This window comes from Podarcis bocagei, assembly GCF_964188305.1.
Source record: "Podarcis bocagei genome assembly, chromosome: 10".
NCBI lineage: Eukaryota > Metazoa > Chordata > Lepidosauria > Squamata > Lacertidae > Podarcis > Podarcis bocagei.
This window is the reverse complement of record NC_138135.1, coordinates 69,864,133-69,888,365: the sequence shown is the minus strand read 5'-3', so window position 1 is coordinate 69,888,365 and position 24,233 is coordinate 69,864,133. Positions and strand designations below refer to the sequence as shown.

At 38.6% G+C, this 24,233-nt stretch overlaps 1 protein-coding gene across 2 annotated transcripts in view; it reads left to right on the top strand.

The window, feature by feature from the left end:
• The window catches only part of SLC2A13 (solute carrier family 2 member 13), a 103,285-nt gene that overhangs the window by 5,523 nt on the left and 73,529 nt on the right, over positions 1–24,233 (top strand). For both annotated transcript variants that reach the window (XR_014012539.1, XM_081211627.1), the window contains exons 2-3: positions 15,504–15,663; positions 19,923–20,131. Coding sequence is in view for 1 of the 2 variants with exons in the window: in XM_081211627.1 (XP_081067753.1) it covers positions 15,504–15,663; positions 19,923–20,131 (369 nt within the window). In the remaining variant the exon portion in view is untranslated. The remainder of the gene's footprint in view (positions 1–15,503; positions 15,664–19,922; positions 20,132–24,233) is intronic.

Below are 24,233 nucleotides of genomic sequence, written 5' to 3'. Positions count from 1 at the left end.
AGACAGAACCAGCTAGTTGAGAACCATTGTTTCATTGCTTTTCCCAGTTTGCATCTGTGAAGCTGCACTGTCGCAAGCTTTTGTTATCAGAAGCATGGGATGTGCTTTTCAAACAGAGCAACAACTTTTTGAAAACAGATAGAGGGAGCCTCTGCTCTCAGTCATTCATTGAACAATTACAGGAGTTTGTAGAATACTCCTTCTAAGAAGTTAGTGTAATTGTATTGGCATAAGGCTGATGAATCGTGAGTAATAATTCATAATTATTCATGCTGCTCAGCTGTGTTTATTTCTGGGAATTCATAATTTAGTGTGTTTACACTTGAAATACATATATTTGACTCTTCGTTTGTTGTACAAAGCTTTTGGGTACTGTAATTATTGGGACTGAAGTGCAGTTAGACTGGATCTAACCCTCTGCAAAAAAGGTAATTTGGCAATTAGTCTTAAAAGTAAAAATGAACATTATTGTTTTTCTCTTTTTATGTGCACCTACTTTTAAATTGATATAATTTGCATAGACTAACTAATCTGTATGTCAGTCTGTGTTCTGCACGTCTTGTAAAGGAAAAATTAATCAACATGTTATCTCTTTTAATAGGTTTGAGTTATCAGGTTTTGGTCCAAACACTTACGCTTTAGTGGGAGTGAAACCCTGGCTTGCTGCCCTTCTTCATTTGATTGATTCAAAACCAGATTTGCCCATTGAATCATGAATAGCATGGATTTAAACAGTAGTCCATTTAATTCAGTAGTCCTAGGTCACCAGATGGAACCACTTCAGTGTGAATAATGGATGTCAGCCTTAGGTGCCCAGCAAATGTATCTGATGTGAATTACTTGGTTGTAAAATGGTCTAGAAAAATAGTGAAATAGTTTAATGATGGTGTCTGTGTGTTTATAGGTGTAGCCTTCAGCAGGCTTTGTTTTTTTCCTGGTGGTAAGATAAGAACTTAAAAAACTTGCTTTGGTCTGCAGGGTGTCTTAAAAGTGCCTGTTGCAGTATAAAAGCAAGCAGGAGTGGACCTAGTTTGTAGCAGGATGCTTGGAAGTCATTTGGAAGTCAACTGGGTTCTTTGTAGAGAAAGATAATTATTTCAATTCTTGGGTAGAATGCAACATCTCTGAAAGGCTTAATCAATTATTTTCAGGTTCTGATACGCTGAACACAACATCTAATGGAAAAAACATAATCATACCAACCAAATGAAAATAACCCAAGACTTCAAGTATTAAAGTATTCCTGTGACTGTAATTTGTTTTGAACTGTTTTTAATACAGAATTTAAAATTGATGTAACCCGTCCTGGGACATTATTGTAAAGAGTGGGTAATTAAAAATAATAGTAGTAGCAGCAGCAGCAAGATTTAAGGGAGACACAAGAACCTGTAGACCTTTAGAGGTTTTTAGACTAAGTTACCATTGGCCATGCAGGTTGGGACTGATGGGACTTGGGAATCCAACAATATCTAGAGTGCTTCTAGTACCATATCCCTAAATTTAAAGGCCTCTTTTCTGTTCTTGAAAAAAATCACAATTAACTTTTTCATTGTCAAATCGACCATCAGAGGGAGCTAAGGGGCTTAAGTAACTTCTTGAGGGCTGTAAAAAAAACCAATAAACATTTCTGAACAGTAAGTGTATGTTCAAATTAGACATAATAGGTTGGAACACTAAAGAGCAATAAGGAAAACTGACTCATCTTTTCTGTGTTCTTGAGTTTTGGGGCACTAGTAGAAGTTTTCATTTTGTGTGTATTGTGACTTAATGTTTTGGACAAGGCTATTGTCTTTACTGATTTTATATTTTATCTTTCAACATTGTTTCTTGTTTTGATATATTAAAAACTGCGTTAAATACTATTAAATAGAGGTACCTTATTAAATTATCACCACTGCTGTCAGTATGAACATGGTTGGTGATACTGAATTGATGCCAAATAATTGCTATTTAGTTGATTAGTATAAAGTCCTAGACATTATAATTCATGTTGTCATGTTGATTGTTGTTCAGTAGAGCAGCTTTGCAGTTAAGTCCACAAAACTTAATAGCCAGCACACCTGTGTCAGTGCTTTTGTGGAATTCTGATGGAAAGGGGAGAAACAAAGAATCCAGCTGCCTTTGCTGATAAGAGGTTTATTGCCTTGTTGTATGGTAATAGTTCTTACTTACCACTGGTATATACACCAGCATTAGAAATTTGCCAGGTATATTTTGCACCTGGCTATCAGCCACCTGCGACCAAGTGAAGATGCCTGGGTGCCATCCTGGCTCCTGACGTCTCCACCATCTGGAGGTACATGCCCGGGGATCCTTGGGTCTTGACTATTTTCACACACTAGCAACACATATCTGTTATATTTTATCTGCACAATCAGAATGAATTTCAGGAACAAAAAAGTCATATTGAAAAATACGACTTTCGAACCGTTCTGGCCCCAAAATGGCAACTAGGCCTTCCATTCTATTTGTTTAAACGTTTGTTTGTGACTGTAAACCTGGTTTAAGGAGCCATTTGGCACTTAGCTTATATATTGAGGAGTTTCTAACATGAATACCAGTATGTGGCTATCAGCTAGCCACATACCTGTGATTTAGTAATGTAGCTGTATAACAACATCCAGCACATGCTTTCCCCACCAACAACAGATTTGTGCTTAATAGCTTTAAATGAAAAACTTGTAGTGAGTTTGCTTCTAATTTTGCATTGAAAATACTGTATGCGATGCAGGTACAAACTACTGTTTAATGTTTTTGTTTAAGGAACAGTGCATGTTGTATCCATTTTCTATAACCCCCACACTGACAAGTGAGGAGAAATGCTAGAAGTTTGCCCTTGGGTGAGTTGTATGCATAAAAAAAAATAAAACACTTCCAGCTGTCCTTCTATATAGGCTTGTTTCTTAATTCCAATTTCAGTTAGCTTTCGCCAGAGCTTGCTTGTGTAGATGTTGCTGAAGTTTTTGCAGGCAATTAACATACTTTGAACACTGGAAAGTATAGCAGCCTGAAAGCTTCTAATATGTCAGCTTTTTAAAAATCACTGAAAACTCTAATGCCCTGAACGACCACTTTTGAAGTGAAATATTTATCCTTTTAGGGACGCGGGTGGCGCTGTGGGTTAAACTACAGAGCCTAGGACTTGCTGATCAGAAGGTTGGCGGTTCGAATCCCCGCGACGGGGTGAGCTCCCGTTGCTTGGTCCCAACTCCTGCCAACCTAGCAGTTTGAAAGCACGTCAAAGTGCAAGTAGATAAATAGGCACCGCTCTGGCAGGAAGGTAAACAGCGTTTCCGTGCACTGCTCTGGTTCGCCAGAAGCGGCTTAGTCATGCTGGCCACATGACCCGGAAGCTGTACGCCGGCTCCCTCAGCCAATAAAGCGAGATGAGCGCCACAACCCCAGAGTCGGTCACGACTGGACCTTATGGTCAGGGGTCCTTTACCTTTATTTATCCTTTAGTAAAACAGAACCTTGAAATTTACTGCTGAATGCTTTAAAAAATGCTTTACATTTAAAGCACATTTCTCTTCCTTCCCCCATGATACAGTACATGACACTATCTCATTTTTCTATTCAGAACACCACTGATTTTTAACTCTTTGTTTGGCAGATATTTATGAATAATTTTTAAGACCTAAGTTAAGACTTGAACATATTTTTTATTCTGTTTCTTTTCAAATTAGGTTGTTTTGAAACATGCTGTACAGTGGTGCCCCGCAAGACGAATGCCTCGCAAGACGGAAAACTCGCTAGACGAAAGAGTTTTCTGTTTTGGAGGTGCTTCGCAAAACGAATTTTCTATGGGCTTGCTTCGCAAGACGAAAATGTCTTGCGAGTTCCTGCTGGTTTTTCCCCCTCCCCCCCTTTTTCTAAGCCGCTAAGCCGCTTATCAGATGATCCGATCAGCAGATAAGCCGCTAAAAGCCGCTAATAGCGCTAATCCGCTAATCCTTCAATGGGCTTGCTTCGCAAGACGAAAAAACCGCTAGACGAAGAGAATCACAGAACGGATTCTTTTCGTCTTGCGAGGCACCACTGTATTTGTTTTTGTTTTTTAAATCTGATTTTAAAAATCCATTCCATCCACTCAGTGTGGCTAGGAGCGATTACAGTACGAGAGGTCAAACTTAAAGTGCAGCAGCTACCAAATTAATGGGGGCTATGTACTGACAGCCAGTGTCTGCAGTAAATAATGGGAGTGATGCTTATTACTAATGCATGAACAGATTTCTGTTGTTACTTGACAGTCAACCTATGTTGACTGTTGTTCTTCAGTACATCTTCTGTACAGGGACTGCTTTGTAAGACAGACAAATGAGGTGTGAGTTTTCTGTTTCTCTTTGGAAGCTGCATAATGAGCATTCCAGTATTTGAACTGCTTCTGGTTCATTAGGGAAATCAGTAGATGCACATGAATTTAAATTAAGATGTGTAAGTTATTCAAATTACTTGACTGCTGTATAACATGTTGCCCTTAGAAGGCGACAGATATTTTCAAGGTGAAAAACTTGAGCAGAATAATTGGAAATCTACAGAAATTGAGGTCCCTATTTCTGTCTGTGGGGTTGATATTTGGAGTGTTTAAGCATGTCATCCATGTTGTAATGAAAATCCAGAGACTGGTTGCAAGAAGGCTACTACTGATGTAGTAGTAGAACAGCAAAGATACCCAATTTTTTCTGTTTGTAGCATGCTGGAGTTGCAGAACTCTGGACTTGAGATACTCATGTTTTGCAAGTAGAAGCACAGTAGATAGATAGGATAAATTTCCTTTACTGTCCAGCTTAGATGCTTTCTACAGTATATACAATAGAACAACTTTTATTGAAAATATTTGTCTTTTTGTGTATGTGCTTGAGAAAACCTGGGATTCTCAGATAAGTAGTGGATAAATAGAAGGGGAAGATGCAGAGTTGAGGCACTGAGGGTTGCAGTGACTTCTCTGTCCACTTCTACTAGTCCTTTACATTTGTTTTATGATTCTGTTTGTATTTGGGGAAACCTAAGACTTGATATTTAACGGAAGGGCATAGGTTTCAATGCTAAAACAGTTTCAGATTCTTAATGACTGCAGTAATGTCAGCTTCCAGGGAAGTCAACTTGGAAAGTGCAATTAATTACCAAATACATTTTGGTAATATGCATTGTTTCTTTGGCTGGAAAACAGCAAGCATATGTTTGACGTGATTCATTGCACTTTGAGTATTGCTTCATGTCGGCGTATTAAATCCCTGAAATTATACACATAATCTACTTTGAGATCTGATTACAGTTCCCAGTTTTTAATGACATAGTACAAGAACCCTTCCACTGGGATGCGTTTTGTTGTTCCATGGTTTCTCATTCTGTTGCATGGTGATGTGAAAAAGATAATGAAGCATTCTGTCAAGCAATAAGCTTTTTGGAAACTGAGTGTGAAGTGACATGTGTCATCGAGAAGCTGTATTATAGGGTTGTTTTAGTTATCCTTGAAATGGTTGGTTACCCAGACAACCAGCAGCACTTTTTCTATTCCCCTGGGCGGACTGTTGCCCAAATAGATGTAGAGCTTGTGCAGACGTAATGCTGCTGATCTCTTCACCATGGCTAAAAGATCAGGAGCAATTCATGGTCTTCCTTCATTTGCGAGTGTTAATTAGGGTGTAGTGAAGGCAACCAGCATTCATTTCCTACTGATCTGATGGTGATTTTAGAGAATTGTTCCTTGCACATTCCTTATTCACATAACTAATAAAACCAGTAGAACAGTAAAATATTATGTGCACCCCTGCAGCAGAGTAGAAGCCGTTTTTTTAAAAAAAGATGTTAGGTAGCAAGAAGCCACACAGTTGGAAATGCGTTTTATTATTATTGCTACCTGCAAAACTGTTCATACAATCTATTAAGCATTGTAAAAGATTGGTAAAACATGCCTCAAGCAGGCTGGTGTGGCGCAGCCACAAGCCCGAGTATTGGTACAATAGGGTGCTCCTCAGGTCGGCATTGGTTTTTCAGCATTTCGGTGTCTGCTTATAGACAATGTGTTTTCGCTGCGTAATTGCTTTGAGTTTATTTACCTCTCCTGCCCCAATATGAAAAATATTTAAGCATTAACTGAGAATGTTAACCATCCATGTCATAGGATAGGACACTTGATGCAGGTACTTTTACATGTTGTAGGGGCATAAGCTTTTATTCAGAAGCTGTGACTAGTTTATATATAGATCAGACTTCATGTATTAAGATTTTGTCTTTTTTCTTTATTTGCCCTTGGTGTTCATTGCTTTTATGCTCTCTTTAATTATTGGCTTGAGGAGCAGTCATTAGACCAAGGAAGATAAAGTTAATCACTTCATTCTCCCCAATGGAAAATGACTGAACACTGGACAAAAATTGACTTGAGTGGGTCTCTGAATTGGAGGTTACCAGGTTCAGTTAATTAAACAGGAAGGATACCACTCCTGTGTCTGATTGTAGTTTGACTTGAACCTGTGGAATAGGGACCTTTTTAAAAGGACTTTTTAAGGTCTGTAAAGCTGGTGTCTAAGTGAACATGCAAACTACCTTCTTAAAATCCCTCATATTAATAAAGCTTGATAAATAGCTGTCAGTGGATAAAGCCTTTTGTTACTGTGACAAACCTCAAACATACCAGGAAAGAGGGAAGGAGACATCGGGGTTTGCTCTGGCAAGACTCTCAGCTCCCCATGATAGAGTCTGTCACTCGGCTATGCTACTAACAGTTGCCATGATGGAAGGATCCTGATGACACCAGTATGTCTATATTATTGTGATTTTTTAAAAGTAGTTAAATGTTACTTGTAATTTGCCTTTGAAGGACTTGTATCCAGGAAGACAGGATATAAATTATTGTAATAAATACGCTTCTAGAAATGCTATCCTTGTTCATTTTTGCTTGGATAGTGCTATTCCTGAACAGTTGGTTTAGTAGGTACATGATAAAAATATACCTCCTTCAAAATGTTAACTTTCTAGTGAGTTTAAGGCACCATTTTTATCCAACTTTTCCCTCTTCCAGTCACTTTCCATTCAATAACAATGATTCATACTCAAGCCTAGGGTGTAGTTCATGAGCACAACATTGAAAGAAAATTATTAATGAAAGTGTCTTTTGGTCTGCAGAGAAGCAAAAAAGAAGCTGAAGGCACTTGAAGTTTAATATTGGATAAATTCTCTTGCATCTTCAGTGTTGGATTTCCTCTAAATTGGCTAAGTGCATAGTGTTAAAATCTAGTTTTATATATAGAAGGAGTCCTTTTGAATTAGCTGTGGAGATTGCATTTTAGGAAATTTCCATGCTAAAATGCAAAGCCTGAGAGTGGTTCATATATTAAAGTACAGGAGTTGTCTTCCTCTGCTATTCATGGTGCTGTACTTGCCCTGCTATTCATGCTATTACCTCTGCACTCTCCCCAATTTTACAAAATCAGTTTATCATGAGTGAGCCACTGTGGCATCCTGGCAAATAAATACCTTTGGTCTCCTAACCACTTTATAACTATGCTGCAAAATTGATATTGAAACACCATAAGAAAGACAGGCTACAAGAAGGTAGAGTGGAAATTAAGTCAAGCACCCTTCAAACCTGTGGATGAATAGGAGAGATTTCAGCACATGCTTAATCCTTCCGTTGAAATAGACATAAAAAGTGCCAAACCCTAGTAGGGCAGAATTCAGCCAATCACTTATTACTCTGCCACTTGGGTTATTTTTCAGTAATCCCTCATATTACATGCATTTGTATGGGCGGGGTATAAATAATATATTATTATTATTATTATTATTATTATTATTATTATTATTATTATTATTATTATTATTATTATTATTATTATTTGTCTTGCACGATTTCAACCAAATGTGGTAGAAGGCAGGATGGTTAAAATTCCAAAAATCAAATCCCAAGCATAACAGAGAACTTAAAAGCTTTTTTCATTCTGGATCCACTTGTGGTTACCTGGAGCAAAAAGAGCTTTTAAGCTCTCCACTTTGCTTGCTGGGCAATGTCTGCTCAGCGCACCACCTCTGCAAGGCTCAGGGATGCTTTTGCAGGACAATCTCTAGCCTTCCAAAACTGGCACATCAAGTGGGCCTCCCCCCCCCCCAGCAAGTCCAAGAGCTTGAAAGCTTTTTTAAAAATGTGGGTAATCTCTAAACACGCATCAGCAGTGGTGACCACATGCTTGAGGTCCTAGACAATTTTGTCTGCCTGAGCTCCACCATAACCAGCAACCTTTCCATTGATGCTGAGCTGCACAAGTGTATTGGCAAGGCTGCTACAGCAATAGCTCGCCTCTTCAAAAGGGTATGGGAGAATGTGATGCTAATGACCAATACCAAGATGAAGGACTACCAGGCTTGCATGTTGAGCACACTGCTTTATGGGAAAGAGTCGTGGGCAACTTACATCCACCAGGACCAATGCCTCAATGCCTTTCATATGTGCTGCATTAGGAAAATTTTGAGCATTGCATAGCAGGACCAAACAATGATCTGACTCCGAAGCACGCATTCCCAGCATCTTTGTACTCTGATCTCAGTGACGTCTACGCCAGCTTGGTCATGTCCACGGAATGGAAGATTTATTTATTGAATTTATATGGCAGGATCACCAAGGACATGCTCTATGGGGAGCTGGCTTCAGGCACTAGGCCTGTTAGCAGACCAACTCTGTGTTACAAAGATGTCTGCGATCTTGACATGAAGGCTGGCAACATTAAACCCGCCATATGGGAGACAGACAATTACAATGCCTGAAGGCAGGTTGTCTATCCACAGCAGTGACCAGAGGAGGTATGACTGCTGGGAGGAGTGCAGGGAGAAGAAACACCATTGTGCATCCATAGCAGCAAAACCAGATGGCTTCATCTGACCCTGCTGCAACAATACATGTCTCTTCCATATCGGTCTCTACAGCCATAGCAGGTGCTGTAACTCGCCAACAGTTTGGTTTTACCCCTGAAGGTGCACTCTTCCATTGTCTCCCAAGACAGATAGATGCCAGCAACAAGGCCAACAAGAGACTGAATATAACCTAAGAACACATTTTTAATCTTTGAATCATGCTGCTGAATTTTATTTGCTTGGAAACAGCAGCCAGATTTCTGTTGGGTGCAATCCTTATGGATTTGCAATTCTTATGGATTTGGCATTCAATACTAGTGAGCAAAGCGGGACTGAGTTCAGAGTATATGGCCATAAGATGGCTGTAACAAGTGTTTTCAAGAAGCAGCAGATGGTAGTAACTGTACAAAATAGTGCTGGCTAAAATAGAATGTGATGGAAAGTAAATATCCTTGTTGAAGTACAGGACCATCCATATGGGCTTAATGGATGATCTTGCCAAGTTACACTTCCGAAATTTCTGCACCGTGATGAGTAGCTAGTCGTGGGTTCATTTGGAACCTCATAATAATAAATACAATATGCAGCCTACTGTATTTATAATGCCCACACCTAAAGTAGCTTTTATCTGTCTGACAGATGGTCATGATTCAGTTTTATGAGATAAATGTAGACCAACATATTTATATTCAGGTTATTTTTTTCAGAAAATACATACTATAAAAACGGAGTTCAAATTGGTTTTAAAAGCTCTTCAAATTATTCTCCCATTGATGTTTGGAATATTTGGATTTGTATGATAATGTCAAGAGCTCGTAAGGCTCCAAGCAAGTGAAAATATGATGGCACCCACCTTAACGGTCATGTTGTGAAATCCTAAAGTATTGCAGATGTAAGCATTGATTTCCCACTTCCACTATACCATGTTGGCTCAATTTGACACGAAAAAAGATACATATAAAGGAAATTTTCCAAATGTAATAGTCTAAAGTCTACTGTTGCTAATATTTTTATTTAAGACTTACAACCCTTATTTTCCTAAAAGTAATCCAAGGGAGCTAGCATCTAAAACAGTACGACATGGGGAAAATACAAAAATTTAAGCAGCATACATCAGTGAGATAAAACAGAACAGATAAAAGTGGCAGAAGGAAACAAAACGAATGATTGATACCAGTATCATAAAACCATCTCAGCCAGCCAAAAACCAGCCAGAATGTCAAAAGGGAGAGGATGAAAGGTCATGGGCACATGGCTTGGAAAGCTATTGCCCCCAAAGTAAACACTTAGAAGGATTAAATCACTTGTTCCTTATGGTGATATTCAATTATATTTTATTCAGAGTAGACCCATTGAAACGAAGGAACATTACTAAGTTAGGTTCATTAATTTCAATGGGTCTACTCTGACTAAAATTTAGTTACTACCACCAGGACCTCCATACACACTGTCCAGGCTAGCACCATAAAGAGGTCACTTCGGTGTTGCTATTGCAGTGGTTTGACTTCACCCCCAGAGGTGGTCTATTGTCTTTTGAGCCAGAGGATACCAACAATCTGATAGGGAAGCAGGCAGGTCACACTCAACTTCTAACAACTGGTGAGAACAGTTCTTAATGCCAGTTGTTTTAATGGTGGCTTTTTTGTGCAGAAAATACTACATTATATTGTGGAACACACACACACACACACACACACACACACACACACACACACACACACACATCCTGCTACCTCTGTGTTTCTACTGCGTCTATTAACACTCCTTCCAGATCCTGCAATTGAACAGTAAAAACTCTTATCTCAAACTGTCATGCAGGTGATGGAAAAATCAGAAGTGTTAATAGACCTTTCTGCCCAGCAGCTAGCAAAAAGCCTGAGGATTTATTCATCCCATGTGACTTGGAACTGAGAGTTTCCTAACCAAGGAGGGGAAAGAGATGAGGCAGCACATACTGAAATTAAATATTTGTTTAAAAGGTAGAACTTCATTAGTTACCAGCAAGAGCAAGTTGGGGTACGTGATGCGCTTGGAACAGCTAAAGGTAATCTTTTATAATCAGCATAGCTGGGAGGGCTAAGCTGAAGTGTAGCCTATTACGGTAATTTTGGGGAGAAAGGGAGGTTTTCAATGGATGCACTGTTTCCTGAATAGCCCCTTTAGTGTAGCTCCTTTACATTTTCATCTGTTTACAGGGATTGTTTCCTCTGTGTTCCTAGTGCCATTTTCCTCTGGCTTTGCTCTTTTTTCTTTTTTTAAAAATAAGTTTTTATTGTTAAAATAATTCATCATTAATACACATATATTACAAATATACAAACATACAAACATACATTTCATACAATCCTTAAAAATATTCAAACATACCTACACTCAATCCCACAAATAATTCCTTTTCCCATCACCATCCACCACCCCACACCCCACCTTTGTGTTAGACTTCCAATCTACTCAATTGCAATCTACTCAATTGCAATTTCTTTCCACCCCATCACGGGGATTCGAACTGCCAACCTTTCAATCAGCAAACCCAAGAGGCTCAGTGGTTTAGATCACAGTGCCACCCGCATCCCTTTTTAATACTATTCAAAAATACTATTCAAAAATGGTATAATAAATGTGGCAGTATCATAAAGCTATGTCACCAGTCAGATTTTGTTAATGGCAAAGTCTCAAAACCAAATCTGAGGGGCGATTGGCTGGTCGTATCCTAAGATATTTAGCAGTGCAATAGGATAACGCTGCACTTATATTGTTTACATCTTAAAGATTTGTCTATTATCCTTCCGGTTGCCTAATCTGATTTGAATTTGTCTTGAATTACCGTATTTTTCGCTCTATAAGACGCACCAGACCACAAGACGCCCCTAGTTTTTGGAGGAGGAAAAAAATATTCTGAATCTCAGAAGCCAGAACAGCAAAGGGATCACTGCACAGTGAAAGCAGCAATCCCTCTTGCTGTTCTGGCTTCTGGGATAGCTGCGCAGCCTGCATTCACTCCATAAGACGCACACACATTTCCCCTTACTTTTTAGGAGGGAAAAAGTGAGTCTTATAGAGCAAAAAATACGGTATACCACTGATTTAATTTATGAAACAAGTCATTTCAAAGTAGATAATCGTTCATGGAGCATTTTTGACCCCACATCAGTGGCTGTTATATTCATAGCTTCTTCCTTTATACTGATGCTGATGTACTTGCCCAGAGCAACTGCATTTATTTAGACTAACAAAAGCTTATTGGAAAATGCCAAGGTGTAATTTAAACACCCCCTTTTGGATCACGGGGATAATTAACTATCTTTTGTTAGGAATGTCCTGTATTATCTAAATATAGTTCACATAAATTAATGTGCACTGCTTGATATGACATTAATTGATTCAGTTAATGTGTATAAGAAGCAGCGCTACTTTGAAGTGACCTGCCTCTTATCTTCACAGCCACATCTGGAACATGAGTTGGTTGGATGTGTCCTTTAACTCATTAAGTGTAAGCCCTGTGCTTGATATGACACATCTTTTGTTATTTTCGCTATTGGCTGCTGCGTGTTGTTTAAGTAATCTTGTTATCTTTATCATGTTGATAATGGGGGGTTTGTATATTAGTATATTTGCTATTGTTTTGCGCTATGTTTTTATGAAATGTTTTTGTGGTGAAATGTATTTATGTTTTCTTTGTTGTAAGCACTTAGAGCATGATTTTTTTGTTTGTGGAAAAGCGGCATACAAATAAAATGCATAAATGAATGATTATACAACCAAGTTTTTGTATTTCTCTTGTAAGAAATACAGAGGGCCTTCTCGGTAGTGGCACCCGCCCTGTCGAACGCCCTCCCATCAGATGTCAAAGAGAAAAATAACTTCCAAAATTTTAGAAGACATCTGAAGGCAGCCCTGTTTAGGGAAGCTTTTAATGTTTAATAGGTTATTGTATTTTAGTGTTTTGTTGGAAGCCACCCAGAGTGGCTGGGGAAACCCAGCCAGATGGGCGGGGTATAAATAATAAATTATTATTATTATTATTATTATTATTATTATTATTATTATTATTAGCATCATCATCATTTAGGACATACAATATCAGAAGCTTGCTAACATTGGCAAATATTATTGTAATAAGACTATATCTATTTCTTTTTAAAGTTATCTAAAGTTATCTGTGTTTGTGATTCATGAACTTCAGATTGACTTTGGAATTCAAATATACCATCGTAACTAATAAATTTCATGTTAATGTCTGTCATTTCTGGTACATTTCTGAAGCATGTCATGGGTCTCCATTCTGAACATGAACCCAAGTTTTCCGTATTGCATATTTTGTCTAAAAGTTAATGAAAGGCTTTGGGAATGCAGCCCCATCAAATACTTTATGGGGGGAGACACAATGGGACCTTGGCCCCTAGAGTTTGCTCTTATGAGTATAGCTAAGCAGCCATATTTCCTTGGTTGTTCATTAACTTGTACATCACCTAAAAACTTATATCCACTACAAATTCTTTCTCTAGAATGAAATATTTTCCCATACTGCAAACATTTCACAATGAGAATGATAGACTTTGAAAAGCAGTGTGTAGTGTTAATAAGTTGAATTAGCTGGAGGATCTTAAAGGGGGAAAACAGACATTAAAATGTTCAAAGCTGCCACCGTTCCTCCTACCTAGTAATGTGTAATGTAAACATTGTGTAATGTGTGAATCACCATCTGCCATCCCCTTGATTTGTGGCTGGCAGGGAGAAGCCAAGTCTTAGAAAGAAGACAGACAAAAATATATATATAGAAAGACAATGCAGATAATGCACATTTTGTAATGTTTAGTTTGGCTCTAAATCTAATTGTGTCCGTAAGCATTAACTTGCACTCCTTCATCCCATTTCAGTTTAACATGGTGGGACAGAGTTGGCAGAAGAGAGGTTCCAGCAACTTTGTTGTGTGGAACTGAAAACCATAACCAGCTCTTTTGTATCTTTCAATTTATCCTATCTCATAATTTCCTGTAATTGGTGGTTTAGGCCATCTGTTTGGCTAGCATAATACCGTGTACAATATGCTGCTGGCAGGTATCTGTTGAACGGTGGCCACAAATTGGAGAAACTGACACAAGTAGCCTGGGCTCATCTATCACAAAGCATTTGAAGATGAAAGGGATTTCGTCTTGGTTGTAACCTGTACAAATGGCTGCTGGGAGAGTTTCTGCTGCATGTTTCTAGTTTGTCCCTTGCAGAGTCCTGCAAGCTCAGTACACAGTGTTCTTCAACCATGGCTGCCCAGATGTGGTCCCATCATCTTCAGCTACAGCTTCGGGATGATGAGAGTTGCAGCCCAACAACATCTGGGTACCCAAGGTTGAAGAACATAGAGTATGGCAGTTCAGCTTATTGAGGCTGTTCAAAAGACAGCTTTTTTTTTTGTTCGTTACTGTCTTTAAAAATCTTAGTGTTCTTAGGTTCAATATATTAGTCCTGCAACAAAATCCATTCCAAGGCAGCCAACCTGAGAACCAAGAGTAGTGAAGAGCGTAATTCATATAAAATACAGAGCTTGCCTGGCACTCAGCTCACCTGGAATTGAATTATTTCTGCAAGCTCAGTGCAGATAAAGTATGGGCCAACAATTCAGTGGATCACTGGACTTCTTAGCATGCTTTTTAAAAAATAATAATAATTATTATTTTAATTAATTCTTAAGACTCCATTTCTGCAAAAGTTAGTTCAGGCACAGAGATCTGCTCTATGCTCTTCCCTGTGAAGACAGAGACAAAGTGTATCTGATACAGTTCTTCTGGCTTTGGTTTCGAAAAGGGGTTGGTTTCTAGCATCTGACTTGATACAGCTGAATTGGCAGAATAAGTAAGTTTCCGATGGATATAAGATTATAATATTCTTAACTCTCTAAGTACTTAGACTAATCTCTAAGTACTAGGTGTGCTTTGAGACAAACACAACATAAAAAATACAGCCACAAAAACTAGTTAGCTTACTTTTTTCATAGAAAGTTGTAGCAATTTGGTAAGATGCCTGTTACTGAAATCTATTTTAATAAAGTGCTTTGTGGACCTGCTGGTAATTTAGTTCATGTCAATGGAAATACACCAGTATGAGGGAGTCATAATGTAGCCCGGGTTGATAGTGGGCTAAAATATGCTAAGGTGCCAGATGACATATGCCCTGTTCTATTAGGCTTTAATTGCCTTTGATGATTTTTAATGGTTACAGATATCCCTTAATGGATTGCTTACAACTCATTCCTTTTTTAGTCGGCTATGTTGTTTGCTACTATTCTTTTGTATTATGCTTTGAAATGAGGGATATAAATCCCTCCAAACATATAGTCACCACGCTTCCTACATGTTCAGCTTCTGTTTGCTTATCTATTGACAATCTCTTATCTGATTATTTTCAACTTGCAGTGCAATTCTCTATGCTGTATTCACGATCAAATGATTTCTCCTCCGTTTGGAACTCTTATCTTTCAGATGCGCTGTAAACATGCTGTATTTATATAGCATGTACTTTGGTTTGATTACTTATTTGAAAGGTAGAACGTTTCCTCCTGTTTATGATTGAGTGTCATAATTGTAGATAACACATGCCAATGATAAAATAATAGTTCTTATTTGTAAATAGGTTCATACTGAATTTTAATTACTTTCTTCCAGGTATTGCTTCTATGACAGTCCCAGTATACATTGCAGAAGTTGCTCCACCTCATCTAAGAGGCAGATTAGTTACTATAAACACACTCTTCATCACAGGAGGACAGTTCTTTGCAAGTGTTATAGATGGAGCCTTCAGTTATCTTCCAAAGGATGGATGGAGGTTAGTGTAATTTGTTTGTTTGTTATTGAAAGTAAAGTTAGAGCTGCACTGCCATTTAGATGCTCTGTGTGTGAAATGTGTGTGTAGTACACACAAATATTTATTTGTATACACACATGATATAGATACATTTTTTGTTTGCAATGTCTTTTGTACTCTTTAGTGAAAAAATTAATTACCCTTTTAAAATCACAATAAGGAGCAATAATAATAATAATAATAATAATAATAATAATAATAATAATAATAATAGTGGCAAAGTTTTTATCGGTGGTTGCAAAAACCAATGATCCCTATATTCTGAACAAAATGCTTGTTTAACCTGGAGGTAGGCTGTATGAATTGTGTATTGCTTTGTAACGATTTGTTGGGTCTCTGGACCGTAATAAAGATTGATGATAATAATAGGTGAAAAAGAAACTATCCAAATATGTTACATTTTACAGATTACATTTTTATTTTAAACCCAACAATTTTAGATGCAAATCTAAATGAATTAAATGTAGACTTTGCTTTGTTTTTGCACGCTTGGAATCTTCCTTTTTGTGGTTTTAAGTTGGTGCCCTTAGAATGCTAATTGGCTTTGAATAATGGCAGCAAATCTAGCTGAAATTTACTAATGGATTGAATTAAGGAGCTATGGATTTTATCTTTCAACATTGTAATTTGCAGGGTGGCAAGATCTATAGCAAATGTAATCAATATGCATGCTAGCTTTCTTGGAGACCCATGGCTTCAATTCTATGGTTCTCAGTACAACATCATGTAACGTCTTGATTCTTCTGTTACTCAGAGAACTAATTTTAAGAATCCCCAAAGCTAAAAAAAATTTTTAATTGCTTGGTTTTGAATAGACCATCTTCTGTCTGTGATCTAGAAAAATCATTAAATGTAGCAATAGCCACCAGCTTGGATGGCTTCAAAAGAGTGGTAGACAAATTCATGGAGGATAGGGCTAGCAGTAGCTATAATAATAATAATAATAATAATAATAATAATAATAATAATAATAATAATAATAATAATAATAATAATAATTTATTTTTTATACCCCGCCCATTTGGCTGAGTTTCCCCAGCCACTCTGGGCGGCTCCCAATTGAGTGTTAAAAACAATACAGCATTAAATATTAAAAACTTCCCTAAACAGGGCTGCCTTCAGATGTCTTTTAATAAGAAGATAACTGCTTATTTCCTTCATATCTGAAGGGAGGGTGTTCCACAGGGTGGGCGCCACTACCGAGAAGGCCCTCTGTCTGGTTCCCTGTAACCTCACTTCTCACAATGAGGGAACCGCCAGAAGGCCCTCGGTGCTGGACTTCAGTGTCCGGGCTGAACAATGGGGGTGGAGAAGCTCCTTCAGGTATACAGGACCGAGGCCGTTAGGGCTTTAAAGGTCAGCACCAACACTTAGAATTGTGCTCGGAAATGTACTGGGAGCCAATGCAGATCTCTCAGGACTGGTGTTATGTGGTCCCGGCGGCCACTCCCAGTCACCAGTCTAGCTGCCACATTCTGGATTAATTGCAGTTTCCGGGTCACCTTCAAAGGTAGCCTCACATAGAGCGCATTGCCGTAGTCCAAGCGGGAGATAACCAGAGCATGCACCACTCTGGTGAGGCAGTCTGTGGGCAGATAGGGTCTCAGCCTGCGTACCAGATGGAGCTGGTAGACAGCCGCCCTGGACACAGAATTAACTTGCGGCTCCATGGACAGCTGTGAGTCCAAAATGACTCCCAGGCTGCGCACCTGGTCCTTCAAGGGTGCACAGTTACCCCATTCAGGACCAAGGAATCCCCCACACCCGCCCACCCCCTGTCCCCAAAAACAGCACTTTTGTCTTGTCAGGATTCAACCTCAATCATGATGGCTATGTTCTATCTCTGCATGCCCACTGAATGCCCAGTGCTTGGAATCACAAACAGGAAGAGCCCTGTTTCACTTTGCTCCTGCTTGCAGGCTTCCCTCGGACATTTGGTTGAGCGCTCTGTGAGTGTGATCCCACACGGTACTTAAGTATTTTTAAATGGTATAGTTTCATGCCTGTTTAGTTAGTGAAGAGAACCTGTTTGTACTTTAAAGATGCATTATAGAACCCTGGGTGATAGCCAACTAACTCACCATAAGATTTCCTCTTGCATGGTCTTTGTATTTTTAAACTGAACTGTAATAAAAATAATATTTGAATTATCAGGGGAGGGGAGCTCCTTTTTATAGAAAATTGCAATAGTGTGCTTGAATTGATTTAAGAGTGAGTGAGTTGGGAGGTGTGGATTTCAGATTCAGTTTTTTCCACTTGCCATTACAAGAAATTCTGTCATAATAGTGAAAGGAACAAATATTGCATGTTAGTAACATTAAAGTAAAACATTTACTTAAAGCAAAACTTACTTGTATGTTAGTAACATTAAGTAAAAACATTTTAAAATATAATAACATTAACCATTTGTTAGAAGCCATTGCAATCTGCAAGTCAGTAAATATCTTGAAAAATAGAATGGCCAACTTTTGGAATGCGAATTACCAAGATAAAATTCAACCATGCTGCTGGTTTTGTGTGTTTGCATACTATAGTAATCCATAAGATTTTCATTACACTTAAAATTATCTGAACATTTTTGCTATTCTAAATGTAACACACTTACCAATGTCATTTTAGCAGGAACAGCAGCTTATCTTATCAAGGGTCAAAAGTGAAATGGAATTTTTCTCCCCCAGAATGAAGTACTTTTATTTTTGATTCCAAGAAAACCAACAGTACAAGAATGCTTCCAGCCCAGTGTGGAACAATTTGGAAAAATAGTTAATGATTCAGTATGTAAGGAATTGTCAATTAATGTGCGGGTGGTGCGGGTGGTGGTTGCTCGTGAGTAACCAGGCAGGACTCTGACCTGTCTTTTACAGGTTTTATTGGTGCAAACTATTTACAGTGCATAACCACAAAGTTCATGTCCATCTTAGTCACTTGCAGAATCCGGGAGTGGCCCCTTCCGGCTTTTCCCCAATGTAAGAACTTAGACACCCCAAATCTCCACCTCCCCTCCTTGGATCAGGTTTAAGGTGCTGGTTTTAACCTTTAAAGCCCTATACGGCTTAGGACCCTCGTACCTACGGGACCGTCTCTCCTGGTATGTCCCACAGAGGAACTTACAGTCTTCAAACAAAAACATCTTGAAGGTCCCAGGCCACAGAGAGGTTAGGCTGGCCTCAACCAGAGCCAGGGCTTTTTTGGCTGCGGCTCCAATCTGGTGGAACGCTCTGTCACAAGAGACTAGGGCCCTGCGGGACTTGACATCTTTCCGCAGGGCCTGCAAAACAGAGCTGTTCCACCAGGCCTTTGGTCAGGGCACAGCCTGACTCCCTCCTTTGGCAATCTTTACAGAACTTAAGCTTATGGTTGCCAGCAATTTGATTTTAATTAATTTTTATAATGAAATGTTTTTAGAATGTTTCACTATTTTATTGTTGTTAGCCGCCCTGAGCCCGGCTTCAGCTGGGGAGGGCGGGATATAAATAAAATTTATTATTATTATTATTGTTGTTGTTGTTGTTGTTGTTGTTGTTGTTGTTGTTGTTGTGTTTCACATCCCTGTGCAAGCTGGACGACGGAAGTGGCGCACATCCCTCCTGGCCAGCTGGGTTAGGTGAGGCGCTTGGGCTCTCAGTAGCATCTTTGAGCCCTCTCCTCGCTTGGCTGGCCCCTTCCCTCTCTACTCTACTTGAGGTATGGCTTTCCCCACCACTGGAGCTGGCGTCGAGGCTCTCTGTATTCCCCTGCCTCCTTCCCCTGTTCCGATGGCAGTCCCCTGACACATGACAGCTGTGATTGTCTTCTATATTAGATCCATAATGGGAGAGAATAATATGTCAGCTGTCATGCCACTGTAGTTGTAGGCCTCTTTAGTTGGTCTGGAGTTGCATTTGTTCAGCGTATTTGCTGTTTGATACATGTAAATAATTGTAGTTTTCAATCTAATATAAGTTAACTTTGGGCTGAGTTTATGTTATCTAACAGTAATTGAAATAACTAATTTGCAAACAGCAATGTTAAAATTATGTCTGCAGGGAACAACTGAAAACCTGTTCAAGAGTTCTTGGAATCGTCTGATACGGAAATCTCAGGATATAAACTATGTTACCTCCATCTGCTTATTTAGAGAAATACTGAGCGTATTCAGAAAGCGGCTTAAAGCCTTGCTGTTCTTTATGGAGAGAATCTTGATAAATTTGCATTAAAAATGTTTCTTTTCTTTCCCCCAGATATATGTTGGGCCTCTCGGCAGTTCCAGCTGTAATACAGTTTTTTGGCTTCCTCTTTCTTCCTGAAAGCCCCCGTTGGCTTATTCAAAAAGGACAGACTCAAAAGGCAAGAAGAATCCTGTCTCTGATGCGGGGTAATCAAACAATAGATGAAGAATATGATAGCATCAAGAATAACATAGAAGAGGAAGAAAAAGAAGTTGGTGCAGGTAAGGCTGAATTTCTGCTTTCTTTGTACATTTATTAATGAGTGACAGTGTTAACAGTATTTTAGGTTAGTTTGAAATAGATTTTATATTACTACTACTACTACCACTACTACTAATATTATTTGTATAGCACCTGCAGGTCTCAGGGCAGTTCTCAACTTAAAATCACAATATTAAAACACAAAATACATAATAACAATAAAAACAAGAAGAACCAATAATTTGCAACCCATGGTTTCAGGCAATCCTAATTGGTTCTAACCATACTCCCAGTGAAAATAAGATTAAACTAAGCTCTATTCTTTATACAGCCTTGCTCCTACATCAATTCTATTGGTATTTTTCAGAAGAAATTAATCAGACTTGGTTCCGTACTTTAACATAATGAAATTATAATTGTCTTAAGAATTGCTAATGAGTTTCAAGGATTCAGTTAAACAGGGGAAGCCAATATAATGAATCAGCCATATATACTTTTTCAAACAAATTAATAATTTGAAGGATAATTTTTGTTCTGTTCTCAATTGACTAGGTGTATATATTCTAATTGTCACAACCTAATTATATAATTGCTTGTCAGGAGTAACTCACTAGTGCACGCTAGCTCTGATATCCTTCAACTGCGATATTAAAACTTGGGATTCTACAGTGACCTTTCAGTCTGTTGCCTCTCTTTATTCGCAGTGGATTTTGATGTGTGAGGTTCCCAGTATGGTTACAAAGAAATAAAGGCTGGCAAATTCCAACTAGCATATTGAATTCTCGTGAGTTGCTTCTATTAGCTTTTGGGTCATGCAAATTATACGTGCCTTATACAGCCACTTCTGTGCATTTTCTATAACCAAACTGGAGTGAGACTTCAGTCATAGTGAACATGTTCGTGAACGGAATAAACTTTTCAACCCATGCTGCTAGTGTTTGAACTTCCCCATTTATACCAGTCTCTGTTAGAATTTATTTAACAGGATTAGTTTTTTTAATCTGTTAAAAAGTATATAAACACGGACTGGCAATGTACAGTACAGATCCAGTAGCAGGGAAATGCAAGAGGCAGATTTATGTTTTAGATCAGGGGTCAGCAAACTTTTTCAGCAGGGGGCCGGTCCACTGTCCCTCAGACCGGACTATATTTTGAAAAAAAAATATGAACGAATTCCTATGCCCCACAAATAACCCAGTGATGCATTTTAAATAAAAGCACACATCCTACTCATGTAAAAACACCAGGCAGGCCCCACAAATAACCCAGAGATGCATTTTAAATAAAGGGACACATTCTACTCATGTAAAAACACGCTGATTCTCGGATGGCTACAGGCCGGATTTAGAAGGTGATTGGGCCGGATCTGGCCCCCGGGCCTTAGTTTGCCTACCCATGTTTTAGATGCTTCTTCAGAGAGAAGGTGGGTTGGTCAATTGTTGTTATCAAATGTGCCTTGCCAACTAGGGGGAAATCCACTGATGCTTCTACAGGTGATCCCACTGGCTGCTCTGGGATAGAAGGGTTAAGGTGGTCTCTGAGGTAGCTTGGACCTAAATGGTCCAGGGCTTTGTAATTCAATACAAGGACCTTGAACTTGGCTTTCTAGTAGATGGGCAGCCAATTCAGATTCTTCAACAATGCTTTCATATGTTGTCAGCCAGATGCCCCCATGAGCAATCTGGCTGCCGCATTTTGCACAAGCTGGCGCTTCCATACCAGACCCCAAGGACAGCCCCACGTAGAGGCATTGCAGTAATCCAGCCTTGAGGTTACCAACACATGGGCTATAGTTGGTGGCCCTGTAAGGAGGATGCTGTGAAGTAGTCCAACTGGAGCAGGCAGTGAGGTGATCTTTTCCACCCCAAGCCTTCATTACTGGTCCCAAGATAATGACACAGGATGAAAAACTTGAATACAGTCTGTAGTTTGACTGCTGTTTCTACCACAGCAGTTCCCAGTGCTGGAAAAAGGGGGTGAAATCTTAAAATCTGCAAAACAGCCTATCTCTTCTGTGGCTTGTGTTTACAGATCCTCGTGCAAGTGTTTCAGTTTCTTTGGATTGTGGCTGTTATCTCGGCTGAGATCCAGAAAGGCCCCCCCCCCAAACTAGTTCTGCGTGCCAAGAGGTTCTGGCTTCTCTTTTTGTGAATTGAAACTGTGCAGTATTGCAAACCACTTCTGAAACCATGTGGACTTTTATGAGCTGTTTGTATCTCCGGGGTCTGTAGCTTAAAAAAAGAATCCTCTGGGCTTGCCCAAACTGTGCTGCTTAATGTTGCTGTTCGGCGTCTAGCCCATGATGATTTTTCCATGGAGAGATGTGGGTCTAACATAAGAGTGTTAAACTGAATCATAGGTTAAGTTTTTTTTATGCATTTACTCACTTGCTGTTCTGCACACTAAATATGTAACATAATATTATGTGCTGTTGACCATAAGGGGAAATGGCTTATGGCTTTTTCTTGGATCAGAGTTTATTCTAAAAATGGAAATAAAATCAAATTTATTCTAAAAATGGAAATAAAATCAAATTATTGTGATTCAAGGGTTGTTATTATGTTTGTGTTGAGATATTATCAATTTTTGTTTTTCTCATTGATGGTAAAATGGGGTTTCTTAAAAATGACACAAGAAGTTCCTTCTGGTACTGTACCCAAATAATTGTTTAGGAAAAATATGTTTTGCTTAAAGTGAATTTTGCATTGGTGAAGAAGCTCTTGACACTGATATGAGAGGATATAAGAGGATTTTCCTCATTTACCTTTCAAGATGCAAAACAGATTCTGAAACACTGGCCTCTTATTTATAGTGTATGGATATAAGCAGATTAATGTATAATTCTTATTTCCTGTAAAAACAGATATTAGCAGGATAAGTCTGGTCTCAAGTTTATGCAGCCCTGACTACTCAAACTTTAATTTATTAATATATTTCTTGCTCATGGGACTTTGGAAAGTCATGATGAAGGGTTTCAGATAAGTTCCTTCCTCCTTAAAAACTCAGAAGATTTTAGCACTTCAGAGCTAGCAGTTTTAGTGAGCTTCGAATGCAGTGATATTCGGTGATCTTGTTTGTGTTCATTCTGTTATGACTTTGGCTTTCAGGTCAAGCATTGTTGTCAACACTGCATTAGAGGAGTTATGTTTTTAGGATTTCCTCTTCCCCAACAAGAAGCTGGGAGAGGCAGCACATGAACCTTAGTACTACTACAAATTTCATTATGCAGGGGTGGAGATTTCTTGAATTTACATCACAGCCTGAAATACAAACAATATCAACATTGCACTATTTTTGCATCAAAAAGATTGCTTATAAATAATGGAACTAAAGCTCAAGCTCTATTGTGTTTGAGTGGTTTTCTGTGACTTCAGTGATTATACCGGAATTGGATTATTCTCTTGCATGTTAGCATTTTTTTTATAAGAGCGAACAAGCAATTCTAAGAGGGAGCTCTGAAGTGTTAACATTCTGTTAAAACTAAATTAGATCTGTTAGAAGCAAGAATAAAATGACAGTTTATGGCAGATTCTAAACAAGTGAATAGCTACAGAAATGCCTGTATAGAACATCTTTATTCACATTTTATTTCAAAAGCACTGCGCTTTATAGTATTTAGCTTCCATTGCTATGACAATGGAAAACAGTTTTCCCAGTAGCTTGCAGCATTTGTAAATGCAGAGCAAGAAAATGTTTGGATATAGCTACAGTCCAACAGCCTTGAAAAAGAGTACAAACAGATGTATTAAACTGAAGTTACAATTTTGGCAATACCTTATTTCTAGAAGTATGAACACAGAAAATGTTTAAGTTGACGTGTTGCATTTGCCACGCATTGATATTTTTGAATTGTTATTAAAAAAAAGACAAACTGAAATCATTATGACTCTACCAACCAAATGACATGGACTTTCACTTTGTATCTCATTGAGAAACACTATTTTGCTGCCACCCACTGCTTTTAGACACCTGTTATACCCCAATCATGCATGTATATTCAGGATATACTGTATGTCTATTGTTCACATATGTACATTGTTCAAAGGGACTAGTTTTCAAATAAAGGTGCATAGGATTCAAGCCTTAGCCTTCAGGTTAGTAACCTTTCTTAGTATCCTATGC